The sequence below is a fragment of the Mus pahari genome, chromosome 20 (genome assembly GCF_900095145.1).
Source record: "Mus pahari chromosome 20, PAHARI_EIJ_v1.1, whole genome shotgun sequence".
Taxonomy (NCBI): Eukaryota; Metazoa; Chordata; class Mammalia; order Rodentia; family Muridae; genus Mus; species Mus pahari.
In genome coordinates this window covers 29226086-29250152 of record NC_034609.1, presented here as the reverse complement: position 1 = coordinate 29250152, position 24067 = coordinate 29226086, and the positions used below count along the sequence as shown (strand labels likewise).

General features: G+C 44.5%; 1 protein-coding gene across 1 annotated transcript in view; it reads left to right on the top strand.

The window, feature by feature from the left end:
* Positions 1-24067, top strand: part of Ranbp10 (RAN binding protein 10) — a 58758-nt gene that overhangs the window by 8787 nt on the left and 25904 nt on the right. The window contains exon 3 of the mRNA XM_021220214.1: positions 15070-15122. Coding sequence (XP_021075873.1) covers positions 15070-15122 — 53 coding nt within the window. The remainder of the gene's footprint in view (positions 1-15069; positions 15123-24067) is intronic.

Genomic DNA, 24067 nt, shown 5'->3' with positions numbered 1-24067 from the left:
TCTCTTCTTGTCTTAGAAGGTTTCTTAAGATTTCAGGAATCTTTAGTTTAGGTCAGTGTGCTGGCTAGTTTTATATCAGTTTAACACAATACATAGTCATCAGAGAGGAGGGAACCTTAGTTGAAAAATTGCCTCTAGAGCTGGAGAGATGGCTCAGCCATTAAACTCACTGACTGCCCTTCCAGGGGTCCTGAGTTCAAATCCCAGTACCCATGGTGGCTCACAAACATCTATAATGGGCTCCAATGCCCTCTTCTGGTGTGTCTGAAGACAGCAACAATATACCCATATACATGAAATAAATAAATAAATAAATCAGAAAGGAAGAAAGAAAGAAAGAAAGAAAGAAAGAGAGAAAAAGAAAGGAAGAAAGAAAGAGGGAAGAAAAAATGCCTCTAGCAAATCAGGCTGTAGGCAAGCATATAGGCATTTTCTTAATGATTTATGGGGGAGGGTCCAGCCATGTCACCCCTGGAGTGCAGGTCCTGAGTTGTTAAGGAAGCAGGCTGAGAAGGCACGGTGAGTGAGCCAGTAAGCAGCACTTCTCCATGGCCTCTGTGACAGCCCTGCCTCTAGGTTCCTGTCCTGATCGAGTTCTTGTCCTGACTTTCTTCAGTGATGAACAGTGATTTAGAAGCAGAAGCCAAATACAAACCTTCCTCCTCAAGTTGCTTTGGACATGGCGTTTCAACACAGCAGTGATAACCCAATAACCCAAACTAGTCAGGAATGACACATGTCAGGGCTCAAATACACCATTACACCTTGAGTTTCCAGGGCAAACATTGATAATAGCATTCATTCTAGTCCAGGTTTTTTCTCAGTTCACAGCATACCAGGCAGTTGACATTCTTTGTCACAGTTTCGGCCTTCAGAGGTGACTGGGAGATGAGCAGAGCATGGAACTAGCTGTGTAGACCAGGCTTCTGAACTCACAGATCCTTTTTTTCTGCCTCCTAAGTGCTGTGATTAAAGGTTTGTGTCACTGTACCTGGCTAAGAAATGTGAGTTTGTTTGGCTTTTCCAGACTGAGTTTCTCTGTATAGCCCTGGCTGTCCTGGAACTCACTTTGTAGACCAGGCTGGCCTCAACTCAGAGATCCACCTGCCTCTGCTTCCTGACTGCTGGGATTAAAGTCATAAACTCCCACCCTCAGGCAGGGTTTTATTATGTAGTCCTGGCTAGTCTTGAACTTGATACATAGACCAGGCTGTGTTCTATCTCTTTAGTGCTGGGATTAAAGGCGTGTGCCACCACATCAGACTGAAAATACTTTAAAAAATTGTTTGTTTGTATGTATAGATATACATATATGTATATGTGTATATATGTGTGTGTGTGTATGTGTTTTTGTGTGTGTGTGTGTGTGTGTGTGTGTGTGTATGTACATTTGTGTATGTATACGTGTATGGGGGTGCCTTCAGAGGCCGGAAGAGGGGGCTGGATTCCCTGGAGCTAGAATTGCATGCAGGTGGTTGTGAGCTGCATTATGAAAGTGCTGGGCACTAAACTAGGATTTGCTGGAAGAACAGCAAATGCTCTTAACTGATGAGCCATCTCTGCAGCCTCTAAAACATACATACATACATACATACATACATAGTTTTAGCTGGGTGTGGTATTCATGTTACTCCATAATTTGAAGACTGTGGTAGGAGGAGTGTTGTGAGGCCAACCTAGGCTATAGAGTAAACCCCGTCTGAAACAAGCAAACAAGCAGAACAGTGTTTTTATTCTTATTTTTAAGTGCTAGGGCCTTGTATATAGTACACTCTACCACTGATGACTTATATATAACTATGGGTATTGTGTGAGTCTGTGTATATGTGCACATGTGTATGGGTGTATCTATAGAGGACAAAGGGAGGTGTCAGATACTCTGGAACTGGAATTATAGTTAGGTAGCTGTGAGCTGCCTTATGTGGGTGCTGAGAATGTAATGTAAGTCCTCTGGAAGAGTAGCTAGCACTCTTAACTGCTGAGCTATCTTTCCAGCCTTTGTTTTTGAGACAAGGTTTCATGTATTCTAGAGTTTCCTGAAAGTCAGTATATAGCTGAGGATAGCCCATGATCTACTTCTAGAGTGCTGGGGTTGTGTGTGTGCACATATGTGTGTGTGTGTCCCCACATCTGGATTATGTGGTGCTGGAGACTGAATCCACGTTTTGCTGCTTGCTAGACAAGTACTGTGTCAACATAGTTACAGCCCTTTACCTATAGTGAGTCATTCTGTCTGTCCATTTGTTTGTCTGTCTTTGTTTTTTGAGACAGGGTTTGTCAGTGGTGGTGCGTGTACCCAGGTTTCCTGATCCACACTCTGAACCACCTTTCTCTGTGGAGCATGGCTTGACTCAAAGACCTTTGCCTTTTGTATTATTTCTCCCTGAGTAGTGCTGGGATCGGCCGTGCCCCTCCTCTAAGTGAGCTGCATGGCTTCCTGGCATTGGGCTGTGGTTGCTGGAGGAACAGAGTAGCTGGTGCCATGATAGTCTGTGGCTTTAAGTGGGCTCCTCAGACTATGAGGTACAGTCTCCAGTGCCAAGTATTAGCTCTCATTTCAGACCTACATGTCAGTTGGTGTTTTCCTGAATGGTCTTCCAGGGACCACTTTATAGCCACTGTCCTAGAGTCTTCTCTGTTATTGAGTCTGCTGGTTTCTTTGTTCTGAGAGGAACAAGATTGCCAGCTGATGAGCTGTGGCTCAAGTGTTAGATGTCAAGATGAAAGTCCTGGTGAATGCCTGGAGCTCCTTGGAGATTGGGGACTTTTTTTTTTCCTTTTGATTTTTCAAGTCAGGATTTATCTGTGTAGCCCTGGCTGTTCTGGAACTCATGCTTAGTTCAGGCTGTCTTAAATTCAGAGATACACCTGCCTCTGCCTCAGATAGGTTTAAAGGTGTTTACTATAACCAAACATGATCTTTTTTATTTTAAATCAGGGAAGGTGGGCTTTCAGCTTCCCGCAGCTACCCAGAGCCATCTCAGCACTGAACCTCAGGTCTTTTTTTTTTTTTTTTGTATCACTTCTTACCAGAGCTATCACATTGATAGAACTTTTGTTTTTTGTTTTTTGTTTTTTCCAGAAAGGATTTCTCTGTGTAGCCCTGACTGTCCTGGAACTCACTCTGTAGACCAGGGTGGCCTTGAACTCAGAAATCCGCCTGCCTCTGCCTCCCAAGTGCTGGGATTAAAGGCATGCACCACCACGCCTGGCCTTTGATAGAACTTTTAAGTGTAAAGGCTTGAAGTCCTGTAGTGAAATTCATCTTGCACCTTATGCATCGGTTATTACTTAAGGTGCCCAAGGATTTGGTGACCCATAAGATCCACCTTCCCTCTGAGAGAAAAATTGAGAGCCTTGAGAAGAGCTGGTTTTGTGTTCTTCATTGTTCTCACTTGCCCTGTGCAAGCAGAGAGGGGCTTCTTATTTCTGGCCTGACACAAGGCCAGAGAACAGGCTGCTCTGATGCTTCCTACTGAGCTTTGTGTCAGGCCCTTCCTTGTCTTATCAGGAAGAGCCGCTGACCCTCGTGCTATCTGGCTCAGCTATAAGGGGTTGATTGTGTCTGCTGAAGACCTTCAACATAAAATGTGCCTTTTGTCCACTTTAGTGTTCTCCCTCCTTCCCTCCCTCCCTTCCTCCCTCCCTCCCTCCCTCCCTCCCTCCCTCCCTCCCTCCCTCCCTTCCTTCCTTCCTTCCTTCCTTCCTTCCTTTCTTTATTTCTGACAAGAATTTCTCTGTGTAGTCCTGACGGCTGTCCTAGAGCTTGTTCTCTTTAGACCATGAGGGCCTCAGATTCGGTTCTGCCTGCTTTTGCCTGCTTTTGCCCCCTGAGTGCTGGGACTAAACGTGTGCACTGCTATGCCTGGCTAAGTTTTTTGCTTTTTTCAAAACAGAGTCTCACTATGTAGTTCTGGTTGTCCTAGAACTCACTGTGTAGACTAGAGTGACCTGGAACTTACAGAGATCTACCAGTCTCTGCCTCCTGTGTGTTGGGATTAAAGTCATGTATGTACCACTATGCCTGTCCTGTTTATCTTGTTTAAATGTGTAATTCAGTGGTTTTACTTAGGATCACAACATTATTCTATTGTACTAATTATTTCCAATCTGAGTGTGCTAGCACAATCTTTAATCTCAGGAGGCAGAAACAGATGGATAAAAGTTTTAGGCCAGCTAGGACTACATAGTGAGACTGTCTTAAACAAAACTCAATAATTCTCTCTTCCTCCCAGCCCTTCATTACATTCCGTGTTTATAAAATATACCTATTTTAGATATTTTGAAAAAATTATTTTGTATCTATAAGTACACTGTAGCTGCCTTCACATACAACAGAAGAGGGCATCGGATCCCATTACAGATGGTTGTGAGCTACCATGTGGTTGCTGGGAATTGAATTCATGATCTCTAGAAGAGCAGTCAGTGCTCTTAACCACTGACTCACCTCTCAGGCTCTATTTTAGATAGTTTTATATCAATTGAATCCTATACTATGAGTCCTGTGGTGTCTGACTTGTTGGTGTAACAATGGTTTGAAGGTATATGCTGTAGCTTGAACCCAAGCATCTTCCTTTTTCATGACTGCGTTATTTCCCACAGTGTAGCTAGCTAGCTAGAGAACTACAGAAAGACACATTTGGCCGGGTGGTGGTGGCACACGTCTTTAATCCCAGCACTCAGGAGGCAGAGGCAGGCAGATTTCTGAGTTTGAGGCCAGCCTGGTCTACAAAGTGAGTTCCAGGACAGCCATGGCTACACAGAGAAACCCTTTCTCGGGAAAAAAAAAAAAAAAAAAAGGACACATTTGTCTATCTGCTCATCTGTTGATGGACATGCCTCCTTGCTTGCATTCATCGTGACCAGTGACATTGAGCATCTTTTCATGTGCTTATTCTGTATAACTACTTTAAAAAAAATTCACAGGTTTTTTTTTTTTTGTTTGTTTTGTTTTGTTTTGTTTTTGTATCTTAGGCTATTTTCAAGCTCACTGTGTATCCAAGGATGATCTTGAACTTCTGATCTTGCCTTCACCTCCTGGGTGCTGAGATTTTAGGCTTTGCTGCTATGCTTAAATGTAATTTTTGAAATTCTGGAGATCAAACCCAGTGCTTCATGTATGCTAGACAAGCAGGCTACTAACTTAACAACTTCCCCAGCCCTAGCTGTTTTATAAACCTTTCAACAGATGCCCATAGGGCTGTTGAGATGGTCAGGTGGGTGAAAGCATCTGTTGGATAAAGCCTGAAAATCTGAATTTGACCCCAGAATACATGGTAGAAAGAAAGAACCAATCCTTTAGAATTGACTCTTGTTCTCAATATAAATGCATGTACAATGGCCTACACATACCTACATTCATAATATACTAATAATATATAAAATAAAAAAGGCACAAAAAGAAACAGCCGTATGGGTTTTTTTTTTTTTTTTTTTTTTTTTTTTTGTCTATTTTGAAATTGGTTTGTCTTTTTGTTTGAGCTATAGGGATTTCTTTCTTTCTGTTTTAATCTGAGATGGACTTCATAGCACTTACCTGATTTGTACACTATATGTAGACACACTATAGTAGCTCATGCTTCTTTTTTTTTTTTTTTTTAAAGATTTATTTATTTAATTAATTATATGTGTGTACATTGTCTTCAGACACTCCAGGAGAGGGCATCGGATTTTTTTGTTACAGATGGTTGTGAGCCACCATGTGGTTGCTGGGATTTGAACTCAGGACCTTTGGAAGAGCAGTCAGTGCTCTTAACCGCTGAGCCATCTCACCAGCCCCCAGCACATGCTTGTCTTGAATTCCTGATCTTTTTACATCTGCCTCTTGAGGGCTAGAATTACTGGCATGGGTCACTGCACCCTACTAGTATTTTGTTATTTTGCAGTGCATGCATGTGTGCAGGTGTCTTTGTATAGGCATGCATATGTGCATGCATGTGGGCATGCATGTGTGCAGGTGCCTGTGTGGAGGCATGTGTATGCAGTGGCACAGGTATGAAGGTCAGAGGACAGTTCTGAGGAATAACTTCTTTCCTTCCACTGTGGAATCCAGAGATTAAACTCAGATCAGTAGGTTTGTGTGGGAAGTGCTCATACCCACTGAGCCATCTTGTCTGCACACTTAGTTGACTTTGTTTGTTTGTTTGTTTGGTTTGTTTTTGGTTTTTCTGAGAGACAGGGTTTCTCTGTGTAGCCCTGGCTGTCCTGGAACTTGATTTGATTTGTAGACCAGGCTGGCCTTCAACTCTGAGGGTTTCCAGCCTCTCTCTGCCTCCTAAGTGCTGGGATTAAAGGCATGTGCCACCACACCCAGCTTCTTGGCCTGTGCCTGCCTCTCTCTCTCTCTCTCTCTCTCTCTCTCTCTCTCTCTCTCTCTCTCTCTTCCCATTCCCTCCACCTCCCTTTGGTTGACTTTTTAACTGCTCTTCCGATATATCTCATCTTAAATTTGCATCTGGGTATGGAACATTTGTAATAACACACAGCCATTACCGACATTATTCTACTAAAAATTAAACTTGCTAGGTCAGTTCTGGGAAGGAGTTAAGAAGCCCTTAGTTTAACTTCTCTGATAGGGAACCTGAGATGTGGGTTGAAATCCAAGATCTGTGATCCAGAATTAGGGTGGAGTCCCTGAGAACACCTTACAGAGTTGGGGGTATCAAGTCTAAAGGCTAACTGAGAAGTGCTTTCAGAGTTGGGTATCACATCTAAAGGCTGGCCAAGGAGTGTTCCTGTTGTTTTGCTTTTGAATTTGAAGGATTGAGATCACTAAGAAGGCTGGACTTGAACCCCCAATCCTCCTTCATCAGCTTCCAAAGTGCCAGAATTAGAAGTACACACCATGCCTGGCTTCCTGTCACTTTAAAATTGCTCATGGACTAGGAAGAGTAGGTCAGGGTGCTTGCCACCAAGTTTGATGGCCTAAGTTTGACCCCTGGGTAGAGTAGAGAACTGACTTGAGTAAGTTGTCCTCTGATCTGTTCATGTGCATCGTGGCTCAAGTGTATGTACACCCAAAATTGGTAAATTGGTAAATATAGCTAATCTTTTTTTTTTTTTCAAGGCCAGCCTAGGCTACATATTGTCAGGCTTTGGTGGCGCACACATTTAATCCCAGCACTCTGAAGGCAGAGGCAGGCGGATCTCTGTGAGTTCCTGGACAGCCTGATCTATAGAGATCCAGCACAACCAGAGCTGTTATATAGAGAATGTCTCAAAAACCAAAATAAAGCCTTTAGATGTTTCCCTTCCTGAAATAAGAAGGGAACACTAGATTTGTTTCCAAAAGGGTTCCCAACTCTATTAGGGAAAGACCAGAAAGGTGTGGTGTCCTCCATCTAGCCTCATAAAGAACTGGAGGATGTGAGGGAGTGCAGTGGTCTTATTTCTAAGGTCCCATTGTCTGATAGGACCAAGCATGCCTAGGTCAGGCAGAAAGACCAATCCCAGTCACTAGGAGCTAGCTGCACTGAGCCTGCATCTCCTCTGAGCTAGCTGTACTGAGCCTGCACCTCCTCTGAGCCTGCACCTCCTCTAGCTGTGAGCTCTGGTTTGTACTTGAGGTGGGATCGCAAGGTGCCCTTTGAGCCTCCATTGCCTGTCGGGGACCTTGATGCTTTCTCCTGTTCCTTCCAGTGCAGCCTCAGCCTCCTGCCACAGGTCAAGGAGGTAGGTGTTCTGATGAGCTAGCAGGAAAGCCAAGCCTTGTCTGTCCTTGTCACTGGGATGCTGCACTGGGATGATCTAGAGAGATGGTTATAGCTGGTTCCTAAATGTGATTTTTCCCACAATTATAAAATCATTCCAGGGCTTACGGTTATAACTCAGTTGGTAGAACGCCTAGTATGTCAAAGCCCTGGGTTTGATCCTCAGCACCCCATACACTGGATATAGTGCTCCATGCCTGTAATCCTAGTACTTGGGACACAGAAGCATGAAAATCAAAAGTTCAAGGCCATCTGTGGCTACATAGTCTGTTTGAGACCAGCCTCACTATGTAAGACCTTGTTACACACACACACACACACACACACACACACACACACACACACACACCAGCCTATACAAAACAAACAGAAAACAAAATAAAAAAGAAAGAAATCAAACCCATCATCAACAAAGAATTCATATTATAGGAAATATGGAAAACAGAGAGGGGAAGAGTCCAAGTTGACAAATCTGTTTGCATCTCTCCATAGGACCAGTTTTAGCATGCTGCTACTTCTGTGGCAGAGAGGGCAGATAAATGGTAGGCAGCCTGGGCCTCAGTAGCTGCCATCCTATTCTGAAGTCAGTCATTTTCCTGGGCCTCAGTTTGACCCCTTTTGTCTATGAGTCAGTGGTGAGAGCTGGGTAGATATAATATGGGTGTGGTTAGCTGAGGGCCTTTCCTGCCCACCCACAGTATGGCTGCCCCTTCTCCAAGTCTCAGGTGGGTCTCTACCTGGCTTGATCTTGCACTGCAAAGCCACAGTAGGGGCAGAGAGACTCTCGCAGCTGCAGCTTGCATTGTGATTGTGGCAGTCAGTGGCAGAAACTGAGAAGTAAGAGACTAGCTCATGACCCTGCTACCACCAGACACGTCTGTTGTCCTTCTGTACTTCCTGGCTGTCTTTGTTAAATATTATCTCTTCTCTGTGTTGCTGTCATATAGAAGAAAAGAGCAAATCAAATAGGTTCATCTTGCAGTTGCTAGTGAGGTAAATTAATTCTCTCTCTGTTGATACCTGAAAAGAGAACCATGTGAACACACGAGGTCTTGGGCAGACAAACCGCTGGATCCGTTCTGTCACCTCTTAAGGTAGTGGGGCTTTTGTTGTCTCCCTTCCTCCCAGGTTGTGTTAAATCAGCCAGTGTCTGACAGTGTTCTTAGCATAGCCTGCCCTGTTACCAACAAGGAAGCAAATTTCATGTCCTTTCTCCTTGGTAATCCTAAAATAAACAGGCATTTGTTTTTAGATGTCCCAAGTTCAGGCCTTTGAGAATGCCTGCTTTATCAGATTCTCCTACTGGAAGAACCTAGGTGACCTACTAGAACAGAGCGGGTCACCATGTACACAGTCATCGACCATCTGCTTTCCCTGAGCAGCAGCCCAGGCTCCTTCATTAGTTCCAGTGAGCTGCTGTACGGAAGGCCTCTCTGTGTTCAAGGTAACAGGTGATGATGCAGGCCCCAAGAGGCCAAGGGACATGCCCATGGACCCATGGTGAATGAGAGATGAGATTTGAATCTGAGAATGTCCTGTATGTTTCTTGTTCAGGGATTGTGCCTGGGGTCGTCAGGGTTGAGAACAGTTGGAGGTTGGCAGCTAAAGCCTCTGGCTGAGTGCTTTGGCTTCAGAATTTCCAAGTGGGTCTCAGCTGGCCTTGTGATGGTAATTAGTTGTGCTGGTCCATGTCTTGGATTTTTCAAGCCTCTCTCTACCTCATACATTCACTATATTCTAAAGAGTGGTTGGCTTTTTCAATGTCTTTTTTAAAATCCCTATTGCTTATTAGGATTACTTTGATAGTGTCTGAGCTTTCTCCTTCAGTCTGTGTCTGCTATTTGATCAGTTGTAGCCTTCCTACACCTCTTCTGTGGCTTTCTATTCATCTCCCGTGAAGTTCAAACTCCTTAAGTTAGCATGTAGGCCTTGTGTGTGTCCCCTCCCCCATTTCCTGTCCTGCTATGGTTCTTTGTGTGTCTGCCCAGCCTACATACAACTCAGCAACACTGAGCGTCTTTCAGTTCCTCTACCCTCTGTCTACTTTCTTGCCTTTTTGCCTTTACATATTGTGTTGCTTCTGCACAACACATACCCTTTAGCTTCTCTCATTCCTTTACCAGGCCTTAGGGAGCCTCATTCCCTTCACGTCCTCAGGGAGTCCTCCCTTCGAGTAGTCCAGGAAAGGGGGTAACATTTGAAATGTAAATCAAGAAAATATCTAATAAAAATAAAAATAAATAAAAAATAGAAAACAACCCAATATAGGACTAGCAAATAACAGACACAAAGACCAACAAAATAAGATGGAAATAGGAAGCCTATTTCCTAGGGTTTGAAACAAACCCTCATCTATGCCATGAGTTGACTATGACAAGGGTGCCACAACCACTCAGTACAAGTAATACCTTCTCCTAGAGAGCCAGGGGTCTCAGTCATGCCTTCCACAGAGATGACAGTGCGGGGCACACGGGCAGGCAGGCAGGCTTCTACACTCAGTCCCACCAGCAGCAAGTCAACTTGAACCAGAGAGCAGAGTGCAGAAAAGCCCCAGCCCCTCTCCCTCCCTGTTTTGTATTTTTATTATTGTATTTTAGTCCTATACTACTTTGATTAATTCAGCTTTACTGTAGTAAGTTTGAAATCAGGAAATATGAGTTTTAAGTATTTATTTAATTTTGTGTGTATGTGCCTAAGTGTATTTAAGTATGTCATGTGTGCCTAAGGCGGTCAGAAGAAGCATCAGCTCACCTAGAAATGAAATTATAGGTGTGTGTGAGCTGCCATGTGGGTGTTGGGAATTGAACCCAGGTCCTCTGCAAGAGCAACAGGTGCTCTTAACCACTGAGCCACCTCTCCAGTCCTGACACTGAATTTTAACATTAAATGTTTCAGTTGATGAACAGGTACTAGGCTGGTCCACCCACCTGTGCCTACTCAGTGCTGAGATTAAAATGTATGCCATTATCTGGCTTATTGTTATTATTATCATTATCATCATCTTTTGTTGTTGCTCGCTTGTTTGTTTTTTGAGGTATGGTTTCTCTGTGTAGCCTTGGCTGTCCTAGAACTTGCGCTGTAGGCCAGCAGTACAGCCCTTGCCTGGGCTAGATTCCCAGTATTGTAAAAAACAAAGCCAAAAACTGTGTAGCTCAACATTTTTAGTATGTTTGAAGGGTCCTCATGGCTCTTCCTTACTTTGCTTATCTTAGGCTGGTTGGATGATAGTCTTTAGGTGCCTGAAAACTCACTAGAAGATGGGAGCCCACATATATTTTGAACAAAAAATTGAGACAAGATCTCTCTATGTAGTCCTAGGTGATTTGCTTTATAGTCCAGGCTGGCCTTCAACTTGTGCTGTTCTCTCTGCCTCTTCTTACCAAGTGCTGTTGGGGAATTACAGTTAGGTGCCATTACACCCATCTGAAACAACAGCTTCTTTCTCTTTTATTCAGTGCTTAGGGCTTGAGTCTTTTATTCAGTGCTTAGGGTACCTAGTCCTGGTCCAGATGTTCTGCCACATGTAGCCAGGGAGCCTGTGGCTTAATGGTAGCTTCAGGATGCCCTCACTTTGGAAAAGACTTAGTGTTGTCTAGTGTTGAAGAGTTGGGGCCTGGCTCCCCTAGACCCTGACTCAGCTGGGTTTGCTGGTTGGACCCCTGTGGAGCTGCTCTCTGTGTCATTGACCCCAGAGGTGGCATGGTGCCCAGTGTGAATGGGTGTCAGCTTCCCCTGGCTGCTCTACACTTGACTCACTCCATCAGATTTTGAAGCTGAGGCTCTCGTGCCATTATCTAAGAAATGTCACTCCTCCTGAGGAACACAGAACCAATAGGAACACAGTGATGGGTACCACTGAAGATAGAAGAGACTTCTTCTGTAGGAAGGAACAAATAACTTATTCCTGTTTTTTTTTTCCCGAGACAGGGTTTCTTGGTATAGCCTTGGCTATCCTGGAACTCACTTTGTAGACCAGGCTGGCCTCGAACTCAGAAATCTGCCTGCTTCTGCCTCCCGAGTGCAGGGATTAAAGGTGTGCGCCACCATGCACGGCTTTTTTAAAAAAAGATTTATTTATTATATGTAAGTACACTGTAGCTGTCTTTAGACACACCAGAAGGTATCAGATCTCATTATGGATGGTTGTGGTTGCTGGGACTTGAACTCAGTACCTTTGGAAGAGCAGTCAGTGTTCTTAACCGCTAAGCCATCTCTCCAGCCCCTGGGTTTTTTATATAGTGCTAGAGACCAAACCCTAGGCTTTGTACAGGTTAGACAAGTGCTGTACTATTGAGCTATACCCTTTACCCCCTAATGCAGCTTGTGTTTTGAGCATAGATGTCTTAGTGGTCACTCATCACCATGGAACATTGTAGAACCAGAACCAGAACTTTGGCTTGTGGCCAAACATAACTTTTCCTGGGATCCTTGATTTACCTTTGTACTAGCTTAAAGCATCAGGGATCATCCAAGGAGCAAACAGGTTCCAACACAAGCTCTTACCTTAGTTTCAGGAAACTCTTTTTTTTTTTTTTTTTTTTGGTTTTTCAAGACAGGGTTTCTCTGTGTAGTCCTGGCTATCCTGGAACTTACTCTGTAGATCAGGCTGGCCTCGAACTCAGAAATCCGCCTGCCTCTGCCTCCCAAGAGTTGGGATTAAAGGCTTCAGGAGACTCTTATGGCAGTTGTGGGATTACATGTGTTATGGGATTCAGAGCACAGGATGAGTGGCTGCCATCCAACTAGGGATCCCCTGGCTGTGCTGTACTTGAGCAGTTTGGACAGGCTAATTGAGTTGTTTACTGCTTGGTCAGCAACGACATCCAGGGAATGGAGACCAGCTCTGGGCATCCCCTACCACATAAATCCAGGAAGTTGATTATTTAGGCTGCTGTTTATCTGGGGAGATGTGCAGGTTCTAATCTCATGGGAATTGTGCCAGCAGCCTCACACAGCAGCTTCTGATGGTCCTAGAAGCTGGCCTGTTCTGGCAGTCAGTATATGTGTTTCTTGGAAGGGCTGGGCGTTCTGTTTAGCTTCCAGCTGTGTATTGGGCCATGTCTTTGACCTCAAAGGATCTAACTTTGTGTCCCAGATATCAAAATAAGGAAGCCAAGTTTTCTCTAAGTTATGGATACCCCTCTATACCTTTTCTTTTTCCTGACCTCTTCTCCTTTAAGCACTGTGGGATAAATTAATTAGTGCTATGTGCTAGTCTGTGTCTTTTCTTGGTACCTATACATGATGAGGATTGCTGGGTCACTATAGTATAGGGCCCAGTGATAATTAGGAAGCAGGTGTACAATTCCATGGCATTAAGTACATCAACATTGTTAGGCAGTTATGAAGTTACACCTCAGCCTCTTTGGATGGTGTTTTAGATGTTTTATGTATTCCGCTGTCTGTTTAGTTTATGCTTGTATGTGCTTCAAATCATATCATTTATATTGGTTTCTACTCTTTTACTCTTAAAAAATGAATTGGCCGGGCGTGGTGGCACACGCCTTTAATCCCAGCACTCAAGAGGCAGAGGCAGGTGAATTTCTGAGTTCAAGGACAGCCTGTTTTACAAAGTGAGTTCCAGGACAGCCAGGGCTATACAGAGAAACCCTGTCTTGAAAAATAAAACAACAAAAAAAGATGAATTGATTCTTTTATTTTTAAGTTCTTGAGTTACCCATTTTCTTATATACCACACACACTTAGACTGAAAAAGAGATTTCCTTTTTTAGTTTATCTCTTCTTACAAGTGCCACTACAACTTGGAAGTTGCCAGACGAAAGGCCCCACCTTTCCTTGCAAACCTTACTTAGGTACTTGGGGTGTATTGTGTGTGTGGGGTGGCTTTAGAAGGTCAAACTTTACCACCTCCCTGCCTTGTGTGATCTAAGAAGTTAGCTACAGATGTACAGGGAGGGACTGTGTGTGTGTGTGTGTGTGTGTGTGTGTGTGTGTGTGTGTGTGTGTGGGTGTGTGATGGAGCAGAGAGGACACAGCCTGTCTGTCCTTGTTGAGTGTGCTGCTCGAGCCAGTGTGACCTTGCATTGCCCTGTGCCACTTAGTCCCCAGCTCTTAGGCTTTAAGAAATGGATTCTTCTTTCCTGGTTGGAGTTTGCTGGAGGACTGGGGGCCGTGATTTCAGTACAGGTTACCTGTTAGTCATAGTCGAATATACTATCTCATTTCCTTTCTTTTAAAGAAACATTTTAAATTGCATGTATTTGTTTATTTTGTATGCTTGTGTGCACACACATATATCACAGACAGGTGTGGGAGTCAGATGAAGATTTTCTTTCTTTTCTTTTCTTTTCTTTTTGTTTGTTTGCTTGCTTGTTTGTTTTTTGTTTTTTCGAGACAGGGTTTCTCTGTATAGCTCTGGCTGACCTGGAACTCACTCTGTAGACCAGGCTGGCCTTGAACTCAGAAATCCGCCTGCCTCTGCCTCCCGAGTGCTGGGATTAAAGGCGTGCGCCACCACTGCCTGGCCAGACAAAGATTTTCAAGGGTCAGAATTCCTTTTTACTTTATGGGTCCCAGAGGTAGAATTCAGGTTTCAGGTTTGGTGGCAAAAATCCTTTATCTGCTGAGTCATTTTATGAGCCCTCTTCTTTCTTTGGTTGCAAAGATACTGAGTTGCTTCTAATAGAAATCAAAAGGCCGGGCTGGAGAGATGGCTCAGCGGTTAAGAGCACTGATTGCTCTTCTGAAGGTCCTGAGTTCAAATCCCAGCAACCACACGGTGGCTCTCAACCATCCGTAATGAGATCTGACACCCTTTTTTGGAGTGTCTAAAGACAGCTGTAGTGTACTTACATATAATAAATAAATACATTAAAAAAAAATCAAAAGGCCAGCCAGGCGTGATGGTGCTCTCCTTTAATCCCAACACTGAGGAGGCAGAGGTAGGTAGATCTTGAGGTCAGCCTGGTCTACGTAGTGAGCTCTGGGACAGCTAGAGCTACATAGAAAGACCCTGTCTCAGGAAAAAAAAGAAAGGAAGGAAGGAGAGGGGAGGGAAGGAGGGAGGGAGGGAGGGGGAGAGGGAGAGAGAGAGAAAGACACACACACACACACACACACACACACACACACACACAGAGACAGAGAGAGAACGAAAGCGAGCAAAAAGGTGGTCTACAGGTAGGGCCTAGAGAAATGAAGTCAAAAGCTGAGGCTCCTCTGAGAGCCATTAGTGTACTGAAGACGTCTGGACTCATTGCTTTCTCTGTGCTGTCTTCTACCAAGAAGTGTCTGTGAAGGGAGACAGAGCTAGCGTACAGAGTAAGGAGTTTGATGAGGGCCTCTCGGACATACAGAGTGCTGTGCTTTGTTCTCACTCCCTCCGTTTGCTTTCTTTAAGGTACATGGGAATTGGACTCTCAGCGCAAGGCGTTAACATGAACAGACTGCCTGGTGAGTCACTGCTAAAGGAAACACCACTCTGCTCTCATCTCTCCTGATCTGTGAGAGCAGAAGTAGCAGCTCAGAGACTCTGAGGGACTTGTCTGTAGGATGTCAGGCATGGGGTGGAGAATTCCAAATGATGGTCACTGAGTTAGGACACCTTACATTTCAAAAATTAATTGATAGAAACTAAAGAGAAGGCCTGGAAGTTGAATGCAGGAGTTACGGTCCCAGTTAAGAGTGCTTCCTGCTTTTCCAGAGGACTTGAGTTCACTTGCCGGCACTCATGTCCTGTTACTCACAACTGCCTCCGCGGACCCCTGCACTGAAGTACACAAACTTGCACTCAGACATACACAATTACACATAATTAAAAATAAAGTAAAATCTTAAAAAACTGAATTGACAAGTGACTGTTACTCCTGGAATTTGAACTGTTTACTGTTAAAATGAAGTGACCTGAACTTACTCCTGTTGGGGCTACGCCTCAGTAACCCTCAATCCTATTGGTCATTGACAGCCTGGAACTCAGGCATGTGCCGGGCGGGAGGCACACACTGCCAAGCCTGGTTCCTTTTTGCTTGTTACTCCACCATGTTAAAGATCAAAGTCTTCAAGTGGCTTCCCACGTGGAACCCGGTTGAGGTGAATTCTGAATAAATAAAAGATATGGTTAGGATATCTGAGTTTGTAGCTGTGGGTACACAGCAGATTCAGATTAGTGGAACATTCTAGGTTCTGCGTCTGGCCCTCCTCTACCAGGCTCGCATACTTCCAGTTGTTTTCTACCCAGCTGTTCATTCCCAGTCCTAGCTGGGCATAAATGAGGAGGCAGAAACCTACCCTAAGAGCTGATAGATTCCAGGGGATGCTGCTAGGTCCATATTTGTCTTAAGTGGCAGAGGTGCCCTCACTAAGTGATGGGATCCTGATACAGTCATGAAGGCAGGCAATGAATGTCCTCCTGGTTTGCATTGTATTCCTTGTGTCTGTGTTGCAGAAGACGTTGGTTTTTTAAAAGAGGGAGTAACACTTGAATGCCTTTTCCAAATAATTTAATCTTCACCACAAATTTATCTATAATAGACTGATTTCAAATGCAATCTAGGCTGGGCAGTGGTGGCGCACGCCTTTAATCCCAGCACTCGGGAGGCAGAGGCAGGCAGATTTCTGAGGTCGAGGCCAGCTTGGTCTACAGAGTGAGTTCCAGGACAGCCAGGGCTACACAGAGAAACCCTGGCTCAAAAAACCAAAAACAAACAAAAAAAGCAATCTAGACCTGCTTTGGATTCAACTAATTGTCAGGAATTTGGCTTTTTTCTTTTTCCCTTTTTGCTTTGATATCATTGAAAGCAACTGTATAAATGTATAAATTAGGTATAGTCTTTCTATATTTTTAAATTTTCTTATATAGCTCTGTTTCTTGCTTTCAGTGTGACCTTTGAACTTTTGTATTGTTTTGGTATTGGAAAAAAGAGATTTTGTTTTAGAGACAGCTGTGTTGTATAGTTGAAGCTGTACTTGAATTTGAGCTTTTTCTTTTCTCTGCTTCCCAGGTGTTTTGATCATAGTTGGGCTCCACAGGCTCTGCTTGCTTCTGACCTCGTTCATTTTCACTGACTGCTGGCTCCTCTTGAGTACTTGTTCATGTCATGTCTGAACTCTGCCTGACAGCTCCATAGGCAGAAAGAAGAGTCACGTTGACTTTAGATAGGGCTCTTTGGGCATCCCTCACTTTCCTAGGATGCAGGGCTAGCCAAATGTGTGAGCAGATCTAGCATAGGACAGACAGAAATGAATAGAGATATATTCTCTCTCTCTCTCTCTCTCTCTCTCTCTCTCTCTCTCTCTCTCTCTCTCTCTCTCTCTCTCTCTCTCTCTCTCTCTCTCTCTCTCTCTCTGTGTGTGTGTGTGTGTGTGTGTGTGTGTGGTGTGTGTGTCTTGAACATATGTGTTCTAAAACTGAAAACATCACTTTTAAACAGACCTGAAACTCCTTGTAGGTACAATAGCAGCTTGAGCCTTCTTGGTTTCCAAGAGGCCCTTGAAGACTAATTGTGTTGTTTGGATGTGTGACTGATGAGAGGAAAGTGGTAATGACCTTGCCTGGGTCCAAATTTTGAGACTTACGTTATTTCCTTTAGATGAGATGTTTTGAGAGATAGTGTTTCTTCAAGCCTGCTGGCCACTTGTTGGTGCTTCTGTTGTCTGTAGGCCAATGCTTTGTCCACATAGGGTCTGAGGGGGTTCTTTTCTTTTCTTTTCTTTTTTTGAGACAGGATTTTTCTATTATGCTTTTCTGGCTGTCTTGGAACTTGCAATTTAGACCATGTTGGCCTCAAATACACAGAGTTCTACAAGCCTCTGTCTCCCATGTGCTGGGATTCAAGGCAACTGCAGCCTACTCAGATATCCCTTTTGAGATGAGTGTGTGCATGTACCTCAGCAGACAGATTATTGCTCTCTGTGTTTGTTCACCATCAATGGACCAAGTCAAGCCATTCTGTTTGGATGCACTATACATTCAAACCTTTCTTTTTTATTGGATATTGAGACGTGGTTCTTCTATGTAGCTCAGGCTGCCCTTGAACTCATAGTTTTCCTAACTTCCTCTCTCAGTGCTGGGATTGCAGCCTTGCCACACAATGCCTGACTATTTTTCTTTAAATTAAAATTGAACTATTTACTCTGCTGGGTATTAAACCTAGGACTTTGCATGTACTAGGCAAATACTCTGTACTGATCTGCCTATCCAGCAGGGTTAGCTGTTTTGAGCAACCTTAGAAGCATCTTCATGTACACTGCTTTTTTCCCTTCTAGTGTTATTTAGGGAGGGGGGTTAATGTTTTTTTTTGGGGGGAGGGGGGTTGAGACAGGGTTTCTCTGTATAGCCCTGGCTGTCCTGGAACTCACTCTGTAGACCAGGCTGGCCTTGACCTCAGAAATCCACCTGCCTCTGCCTCCTGAGTGTTGGGATTAAAGGCGTGCGCCATCACACCCAACGGGTGTTAATGTTTTAATGTAGTGAAGATGTCAGGGTGTTTATATTTGGCTGTAAGTCCTCTTCAGGAGATGTTGGTGACAGGAAAGCAGGATCTCGTGTATACCAAGACAGGGTCCTCAGACTCTGTATATAGGGAAGAGTGACTTTGAACTCTGATCTTCCAGTTCCTCTGAGACCTGGGATTACTGGCCTATGCCATTATAAGCCTGCACCACCACCATATGTAGGCCAGTTTGAACATTACTAGCAAGTCTTACTACCAAGATGCTGTACTGACATTTTACATTCATAAGGTATGCAGAAAAATCCATGTGTTAGCATAGGAAACATTAACTTCACTGAAAATTAAGTCTTCCAAACCAGAAATGTCATTCATCTCTGGTTTTTTTTTCAAGTTTTATTTATTATAATTGTTTTTACTGCTGTTTTTTATTTTGTTTTGTTTTGAAGTAGGGTCTTACAGTGGATCTCAAGCTGGTTTCAAACTAGACATCTGCCTACCTTAGCCTATTGAGTTTTCTGAGTGCTGGGATTGTAAGTGTGTGTCTATGTCTAGCAGAACTGATGGTATCTTAGCCAGGGTATTTATGTTTGCCTAGTGGCTTTTGTGCTTGGAGACATGCCCATATGTTCTGAGCCATCTCTCTGGGCTTTTATGTTAATCTTTTTTTTTTTTTTTTTTTTTGGTTTTTCGAGACAGGGTTTCTATGTTTAGCCCTGGCTGTCCTGGAACTCACTTTGTAGACCAGGCTGGCCTCGAACTCAGAAATCTACCTGCCTCTGCCTCCCGAGTGCTGGGATTAAAGGCATGCGCCACCACGCCCGGCCTTTTATGTTAATCTTAAGGATTATATTATTTCATATTTAGCCCAGGGAGGGATATTTGTTTTGAGAAGTACTTTTAAAAAAAAAGATTTATTTATTTTATATATGTCAGTACACTGTAGCTGTACAGATGGTTGTGAGCCTTAATGTGGTTTTTGGGAATTGAATTTAGGACCTCTGCTCTCTCCAGTCGACCACCCTCGCTCGGTCCCTGCTTGCTCTGACCCAAAGATTTATTTATTATTATAAGTACACTGTAGCTGTCTTCAGATGCACCAGAAGAGGGCGTCAGATCTCATTATGGGTGTTTATGAGCCACCATGTTGTTGCTGGGATTTGAACTCAGAACCTTTAGAAGAACAGCTAGTACTCTTACCCTCTGAGCCATCTTGCCAGCCCAAATATTATTTTATGTCTCCATTGTGGATAGGATTGGTGTTTGGTATAATACAGGTGTTTGAATTATCCATTCTATGAACATTTTATGCTAGGTGTGTGACATCCATGATAGGCACGGGCATGTTTAATGGAGAGGAGAGAGAGTAGTAGAGGTAGTGAATACTGCTTCTTGGTCATGTTTGGCCTGATATTGATGACTCTACCAGGTGGATCTAGCAACAGAATAGTAATGCCTATGCCTGTGAGTACATATATAAGTTTTCTGGTGGGGTGCATGGTTCCCTAGAGGACAGTCAGAATTAGTCAGTTGGAAGAAGAGTTTTCATTTCTTCCAAGACACGGTGATGGTAGTCTCCTCCTCCTCCTCCTTCAGGAAGCAGCTGGGAGCTACAGGATTGCTTTGTATAGGCAAGATGTTGTCAAATCAATTCCCTCTAACTCCGTGTAGAGGGAGGTCCTGCCAGAGGAATTGAAGCTGGGACTCTTGGACAGTAAGAACTTTCTATTCTCAGCTGTGGAACTGTAGGCAGTGGTAGCCTGTGGTTTACAGAAAGATTCTTCTCTCACACTAAAGTACTAAGTGGAAGCATTTAGTCATAAGTGAACTGGGGCCTGAGGGTGTAGCTCAGTAATGAGGTTGTGAGTTTGGTCGCCAGCACACTCCCCGTCCGTCCCTTAGTAGACAGTTAGGTTTTAGATGTGTGTATATTGAGATAATTCAGTATATCTGGTTTGGTTAAGACTCCTGCTATGTCATTGGGAGAGGTCTTTTATTTCAATGCTGTGCATGCAGATCATTTTTTCTTTCTGAGGGTGGTGATGGGAATTAAACCCTGGGTCTCACACTTGCAAACTCTCTACTATTGACCTATTTCACACAGCCTATATAGACTACTTTATATTCGCAGGTTTAGAAAAACTTAGGTGGCAAGGGAGATGGCTCGATTGGTAAGGTGCCTGCTGCAGCAAGCCTGAGAACTAAGTTTGGATCCTCAGAACCCATGTAGAAAGCTGGGTGTGGTAGCACACACATGTAACCCCAATGTTGGGCTGTGTGTTTGTAAACAGGCAGATTTCTGAAGCTCACAGACCAGCCAACCTAGGTGAGTCAGTGAACTTAAGGTTCATCCAGAGACTGTGTTTCAAAATGTAAAAGGTGGAGTGACTGAGGATAGACATCCAGGGCTAACCCTGCACACTGCATGTGTGTGTACACCCACACTGACAAGCACATACTGGAGTGACAATTTTGGAATTTGTTTCTTAAAAAAAAAACACAAATATATGAATTTGTTTTTTAATCTAAGTTATGGTATGGACTGCTTCAGATTGTCCACAGCAGGTGACTATGATTTGCCTAGTGAATTTGGCAGCTGGAGATAGTACTGTGACTGTGACATTTGGAATTCTGGGGACTTTTCAGAGCATATATAAATGCTAGAGCCTTGAGAGACAGAGTCATTTGGTGGGTTGTTGGTTGTTGTCGGTTGTGGTTTAAGTAGTGGTTCAAAAAGAAGAAACAACAAGAAGAAATTAAGATATCCTGACTGCAAAGATCAAACTTGCCCCAAGGAACTCAACGCCCCTAATCAGCAGGAAGTAGTCTAACAATAACTTCGCTCCCCTTCCGAACCCCTGACTTTATTCAGGGATCTCTTTCTTTTCTCCATATCCTTTTTTCTCTCTTATCTAGGTTTAAGGGGTTGAAAGGTAGGAGAAAAGGGTGGAGGTAGATTTCCCACAGGTAGGGAAATCTAGCTACAACATACTATATCCCTTCCTCCAATCCACCGCACACATAAAACAAGACAACATGAAACAGCAAAGCGAAGCACAGCACAGCACCTACGAGTTAGCACGGTTTAGAGAAAGTCGTTCTGTTCTGTTCTGAGGGCTGTTTGGGTGAGAAATGAAAGCTTGTTGCGTTTGTGAGTGTGGGGTTTGCCCCTAACATGTGGTAAGGGCCTTTTGTGATTTTGTTTGCAGGTCACCAGGAGATGGGTGTATGGATTATGCTCAGTACAGAGGGAGGACTAGAAAGTGGGGCTTAGTCACTTCTTTCTGGGGAGCCATGGATATCCCAGTTCCAGTGGGGAGTCACAGGAAAGTACAAACACCTCACCAGGACTGGGCGTGCTGGCACACATATGCCAGGTACTGGAGGCTGGAAGCTTGTGTGTTCTCAGCCAGCTTAGGCCCTTTAGTAAAATGCTCTTCAAGTTAAAAACAAATAGTCAGGTGTGATGGCTCTTGCATTCGTCTCAGGAGAGATAGATAGATCTCTCTGAGTTCGAAGCCAGCCTGGTCTACATCATCTTGGGCTATGTAAGTGAAACTCTGTTTTAGACAAACAGAAACGCCTTCAGCAGGGATAAGAACTGTGATCTGAGGGGTACATTGAGCGCTCTGGCTGGTTGGAGGAGTTAGGTGCCCTCCCTCATGTCCTGGCAGCTCGCCTGGAATTGTGGGGTGGGGTCAGTGTCAAGCCGCCGCTTCAGCATTTATGAGTGGTAGCCGCAGTACTCTTTCATCCTGAAAGAGGCCACTAGAATGAAAAGGGTCACCCTTGATCCTGGGCCAAGCAGGCCCTGGAGGTTGGCCCCTGTGGGCTAGCTTTTCCAGTGTTGCAGGGAAAATTGTCAGGGCATGTCCCCTCATCTTCTCGGAGGTCTGCCTTCTCTAGACCAGGCTGTGGGTGTGAAGTTGCATTGGCAACTCCACCTTGGCTCCTTGTGCTGCGGAGCTTCTGGGGAAGTATCACCAGTTCTGGTTCCATTAAAGCATTAAAGCTTGGGAAGCTTTCTGGTTCCATAATAGCATTGAGTGAACAGAATTTTCCCTGACCCCCCCCCCCAGGCACTTTGCTCTTGGGGCTATAGATAACCAAGTGGCCTTGTGTTCTGGGTGCTTTACAGGGGGTGTCTCATTCATGGTAACCCAATAATGCATTGTGCACATACTCTGAGATAGGCACTGAGTGTAGCCCTGAGGTAACTAGTCTCCCCTTCTGTGAAACTTGCCCAGTAGGGGAGAAACATGTAGTTGAGAACCCCACATTGGGCATCAGTGCCTTGAAAGGACTGACGAGGGTGGGATGAAAGTCAGGCCTTTGTGAGGCAGGGGCATTCAGGCTGGAAGTTAGGGGATGAGGTGGAGTCGGGCCAGGGGTGTGAGATGACATGTGGTAAGGGGAGGTCAGATGGGGAAGAAAGCTGTAGGTAGAATAAAGATCCTGACAGAAGCAATGCTGAAGAGCTGGGGCATAAGTGGATGGCTGCGGGCCAGTGGGGCTGGGGTGCATGGTTGGCAAGGTCCACTAGGGCATGGGGATTGTCTTGGGTGTTTTGAGGAAGCCACAGTACAGGCTGGAAGGACAGCATCGGGTACAAGGGGACCAGTTAGAACCTGTCTCATGGCCCGGAACTTCATGAGGTGACCTGGACAGGATTCCTGGGGGGAAGATGGAAGCAGCTAGCTCTTTGGGAGGTGACTGAGTGAGCCCTAGTGTTTAGAGCAGTGGACAGTTGGACTGCAAGCTGTTTGTGCGTCTCCAGAGAGTTGCTGACCATTGCTTGTAAAAATCCTCCATTAAGTTTGGGGCTGCAACTTACTCGGCAGATTGTTTACCTAGCATGTAAAGGTTCGATCCCAGGCACTGCAGAAACCCATACATGGAGTATAGCTACGCAACCTCTAACCCCTGCTCATTGGGAGGTAGCAAATCAGTCAGAAATTTTGGGTTTTCTTGGCTATTTGGTGAGTTTTGAGGCAGCCTGAGCTATGAGACGCTGTCTCAAATTTTATTTTAACTTGTTTGTTTGTTTGTTTTGAGACAGGGTTTCTCTGTGTAGGCTGACCTGGAACTCACTCTGTAGACCAGGCTGGCCTCGAACTCAGAAATGCACCTGCCTCTGCCTCCCAAGTGTTGGGATTAAAGGCGTGCACCACCACTGCCTGACTGTTTTGTTGTTGTTGTTTTGATTTTTCCTTAACTTTTTTATTTGTGTTAGAAGGCAGGGTTTCTCAGTATAATTATGGTTGTCTTGGAACTCATGCTATAGACCAGGCTGGCCTTGAACTTGTAGATCAGGCTGGCCTTGAACTCATAGATCTGCCTGCCTCTTTCCCCTGAGTGCTGGGCTGAAAGGCCTGCACCACCACTGTCTTGCAAAATTGAAAAAATAAAATAAAATAAAACAGTGGCTGTTTTGATACTAAATCTTGGCAACATTGGAGCCTGTGTCCAGCAGCTCTTGTGAAAACAAGTCAGAGAGATGTTAAATTGGGAAGCCCAGGTCTGATCTGTCCTGCTGCTTGCTGTTGAGAATTAGTTGATCCTTGGCTCCTAATACTGCCTCCTCTGAACCTTGAAGGAGTGTTGCGGGCGTGGATGGACACATTTTCCTTTGGCCCTGATCCACTTGAGTGTTGGAAGCCGGGCAGAATTGGTATGACTGACAGATCTTTCTCCTCGTCCCTTCTCTTCCCTGGGCTCCTCATGTCCCTTAAGTCCCTGTGGATCCCCTGTCTTATTCTAATGCGCACTAGCTGAGTGAAGGCACAGTATTGGTCTTCTTTAAGAGGCTTGTGAGGGGTCGATTGGGCTTGACCAGGCTCTGAGAGGGCACTGAGAGAACAGCCCGGGGACTGTCCAGCCAGGAGAGCCCTGCTCACCACCCTGACTGCACTCAGCTCTTAAGCAGGTCAGCCCTGAGAAACCTCGGTT